Source organism: Cucurbita maxima, unplaced genomic scaffold, assembly GCF_002738345.1.
Source record: "Cucurbita maxima cultivar Rimu unplaced genomic scaffold, Cmax_1.0 Cma_Scf00007, whole genome shotgun sequence".
In the NCBI taxonomy this organism is placed as follows: domain Eukaryota; kingdom Viridiplantae; phylum Streptophyta; class Magnoliopsida; order Cucurbitales; family Cucurbitaceae; genus Cucurbita; species Cucurbita maxima.
This window is the reverse complement of record NW_019272023.1, coordinates 1,845,818-1,849,828: the sequence shown is the minus strand read 5'-3', so window position 1 is coordinate 1,849,828 and position 4,011 is coordinate 1,845,818. Positions and strand designations below refer to the sequence as shown.

General features: G+C 34.3%; 1 protein-coding gene across 4 annotated transcripts in view; it reads left to right on the top strand.

Moving 5' to 3' along the window:
• The first annotated feature begins 440 nt into the window (after positions 1–440).
• LOC111481600 (carbon catabolite repressor protein 4 homolog 1-like) overlaps positions 441–4,011 on the top strand; it is a 6,584-nt gene continuing 3,013 nt past the window's right edge. For all 4 annotated transcript variants that reach the window (XM_023127125.1, XM_023127123.1, XM_023127124.1 and 1 more), the window contains exons 1-2: positions 441–1,026; positions 2,319–3,075. In XM_023127125.1, the coding sequence (XP_022982893.1) occupies positions 869–1,026; positions 2,319–3,075 (915 nt within the window). In that variant the 5' untranslated portion in view covers positions 441–868. The remainder of the gene's footprint in view (positions 1,027–2,318; positions 3,076–4,011) is intronic.

Here is a 4,011-nt window from a genome sequence, read left to right as displayed (position 1 = left end):
TTTTTTTTTTTTTTTTTTTTTTTTTTTTTTTTTTTTTTTTTTTTTTTTTTTTTAAAGATCGTATCCTATCCATTTATTAGTTTCAAAACGCTGAAGATGAACATCTTTATATATTAATTTTTTTAAAGATTTTATCCAACTCTAATTTTATTTTATTTTTTATTTTTTATTTTTTGTCAAAAGTTGAAAAAGAAGTTTTGAATAAGAACAGAAGACGTTACAAAGACTCCATATAACTGCAAGTTGTGATTATTATTATTACTTTTTGGTTATTCCATACAAATCGTGGTAAAAAAAAATACATGGTTAGAAAAGAAAAATTATAAAGATTTAAATAAAAAAAAAATCAGTTTAGCTCAAAATGATAAAATTAATAAATAAAAATGATAATTCGATAAAAAGGAAAAAAAGTCGTACTATATAAACCCCTCACAATCCCTTCTTCCTTCATTCACGCCCCCCCTTCTCCCCTGGTCCTCTTTCTTTCTCTCTCTCTCAAAAGGCATTAAAATCGGAAGATACACCAAAATTTCAAGATCACTTTCACTTCTTCTGTAAAACCCTAATCATCGATCCCTTTTTTCTCCTCGATTTTCCTATTCCATTTCGCCGATCAAATCGCGTTCCCCTCATTGTTCTACTTCCGTACTTCTCTCAAGATCCGCAGATGCTTCTTCCAATTTCTGATTTCTGAAAGCCTTTTTACTCCTCTTTTGTAGCTGAAGTCTGGCGGTTTTGGACCTTATGTAAATGGCGGATCCGCCAGGTATCCGCCTTCTCTACGCTTTTTGTGGTATTCGTAAAGCTCCGGGAGTTGTTGGTTTCTTTTGTCTTCGATTCGCGTTGGTAGACTTGCCGTGAGTGAAGCATGCTGAGCGTGGTACGCGTGCACCTGCCCTCTGATATTCCTATTGTAGGTTGCGAACTCACGCCCTACGTCCTCCATCGCCGCCCAGATAAAAACATCAGTACCGACGATGTATCTGAGTCCGCTCCTATTGATGGTCAATTCCTGAGATACAGATGGTAAGTTCGAGTGGTAATTTCTCAAGTCTGTTGCGGAATATGAATTGGTTCTCGGTCTGTGTACTTTTGCTTATTGGCTGTTTACTACTCTATGGTGTCTTGACTATTGGTCACGGTGTTTCAATTGGATGTGTTTGGGGTTTAGTGGTTTTCTTGAACTTCGAACCTGTTTAGTGCTACCCTTGAAATAGCTTGTGTTCTAAATTGACGTGTATTGCAATGACTGTCTTTATTCTTCTTCTTTTTTTTTTTTTTTTTTCCTTTTCTTTTATAAGATATGTGTTTCAAACCCACTTTCTTCTGCTCTCTCTTATATCTTACTACTATAAGGGAAAGTGAACACGATTATAATTTATGAATGTAGCAATTAATTTGAATGAAATCACCAGCTTGATTTTATACAGGTGCCAATTATTGTATTCTACTGGATCAGTATTTTTATGCATGCTCAAAGGCGCTACTTCCCTTTGTTTGTTTGTTGGTGTTTTAGTCGTTTGGAAAGCTAGTGAAAAAGGATGTGTTGGAGATAGACAATTTAATGCTTAGAAATTTAACTCTCTTCTTTCATAGGTTTTGGTGGTTTTTCCTTTAGAACCTGATATTTTGTGGCAACTAGCGCAAGGTTATGTGAGGAAATCATGGGGGCATCAGGCTGGGTTGGATATAATCACAACCACTTAGCATAGTTTCAAGAATTTTTTTTTATCTATTATAAGAAATCAAAATTTGGACAAAAAAAAAAAAAAATGAAAATTTAGGATACATAAATCGAACTTTTTCCATCAGAAATTTATTGAACTGTTGTCCGTACATGAATTGAATTCCCTTATAAGAAGCTATATCTCTTACTTTGATGGACGGGAAAAGAAAAAAAAAAGATGGGGAAGGGGTTGGGGAAAAAATAATATGGCTCCGAAGGGAGAGGAGGTTTTAGCCACGGAGGCAATGAGAAATGAGAATTTGAGATTGTACAAAAAAATTGTAAGATCTTGATGCTTTGGAGTTGATACATTTGCTGCTCAGCATTGTTTCAGGCTTTCAGCTGATATACATCTGTTTTGAAGTGTTAGTTAATTCACACAATAAAGTTATTTGATGAAATATAGCAGCTTCTTTTCTTGCCCAAGTCTTGTGGATTTTGGTAAGAAATTATTACAATTATCGGTGTACGTCAATGCTATAACATAAGGGATTAACTTTTCTGCAGGGTCTATTTTTTCTCTGTGTAGACATCTATCTTTTTGTTTAAATGATGCTGCTGATGTTCAACTTAATACAATAAATTCTTTCAGGTATCGCTTACAGAGTGATAAAAAAGTTGCTGTTTGTAGTGTGCATCCTTCTGAGCAAGCCACTTTACAGTGCTTAGGTTGTGTTAAAGCCAAAATTCCTGCTTTCAAAAGTTATCATTGCACCACCAAATGTTTCTCAGATTCTTGGCAGCATCATCGTGTTCTACATGACCGTGCTGCAAGTTCTATGAATGAAAATGGTAATGAAGAGGAAGAGTTATTTGGACGTTATAATAATAATAATTCTGCATCTGGTGTCATCAACTCTAGCTCTTCTAGTTCTACGATTAGTACTAGCTTGACAAATGGTTTAACGCCATTGTACCCGGCAGCTGTTACGCAAAAGACAGGTGTGGAAACTTGGTTAGAAGTAGGACGCTATAAGAGTTACACACCAACTGCTGAAGATATTGGCCATGTCCTCAAGTTTGAATGTGCTGTTGTTGATATGGAAACCATGTTGCCTGTGGCTTCTCCACTTACTGTATTAACTTCTCGGGTCATTCCAGCTCCATCTGCTAGTCCACGTTGCTTAATACCTGTTAATGGGGTTGATGTGATGGGAAAGCTGGATTTGGATGGTCGAGTATCGTCAGGAACTTTTACAGTGCTTTCCTACAATATTTTGGCTGATGTGTATGCTACAAGTGAAACATTCAGTTATTGCCCTTCATGGGCCCTTTCATGGCCATATCGCCGACAAAATCTGCTCCGGGAAATAGTTGGCTATCGTGCAGATATAATTTGTCTTCAGGAGGTAGATATCACTGTCTTCATGTCTGTGAATAAATATAGTTTTTACTACTCCTGCGTTAGTGGCATGTTTGAATCCTAGAATTTTGCTTCGTTGTGATGTTTTCTAAGCATTTTTAATACTCAGAATCATGCAATTAATTATATCTATTTTGAATTCAGTATAGAATGCAGTAAAATATTTTATAGCGTTTTTTTTTTAACATTTTTAATGAAACACTTATGATAGATGATAACAACTAGATATGATATTTGGGTACTTAGTGCTGTACTCTGAGGCCTCGATTCAGTGTTGTGTCTGGATGTCATAAAAGTGAGTTTTTAATCTTTTTAACACGTGCATGTATTTACATGAATATAAGTTCATTATGTGTAAGAATATTTCATTTAGTATTGATTTTGTTAAATTCTTTATAAAAGATCTGGAAATGTTATGCTGTCTAAACAGCTGTTTTTTTTTTAATTATTTTTAACCAGTGCAAGTATTTATTTATTTGTTTTGTAATAAGTTTATTATTTGTAAGCACCTTTTATCTAGTATGGGTTTTATATAATTCTTTAAATGATTTGCCATACTGACTAAAAGGTCCTAGGCCACAGCACTTATATTAATTTTATGTGATGTATGGAATATGCGACAAAGGTGGAGTATTAAGCAAATATTTATTGATTATAAATCACGTGTTATAAAGACCTAAGTCAGACATTTAATGGTTCAATTTGGATCATCTAGAGGATGATTTTAAGTTATATATGAAAGAAGACAATCGGTTCTATGTCTCTCTGTGGGTTTTAGTGGCGAAGCCTTTTTGTAATTATCATTTAGGTCTTGGTTACTTGATTGAAGACATTTTTTAAAAGAACATTTCCCTCATTTTTTGGGCTATAATTTTATGTGACCTTGTGTTCTTTTCTTCTCTTTTTTTTTTTTTTTTTTTTC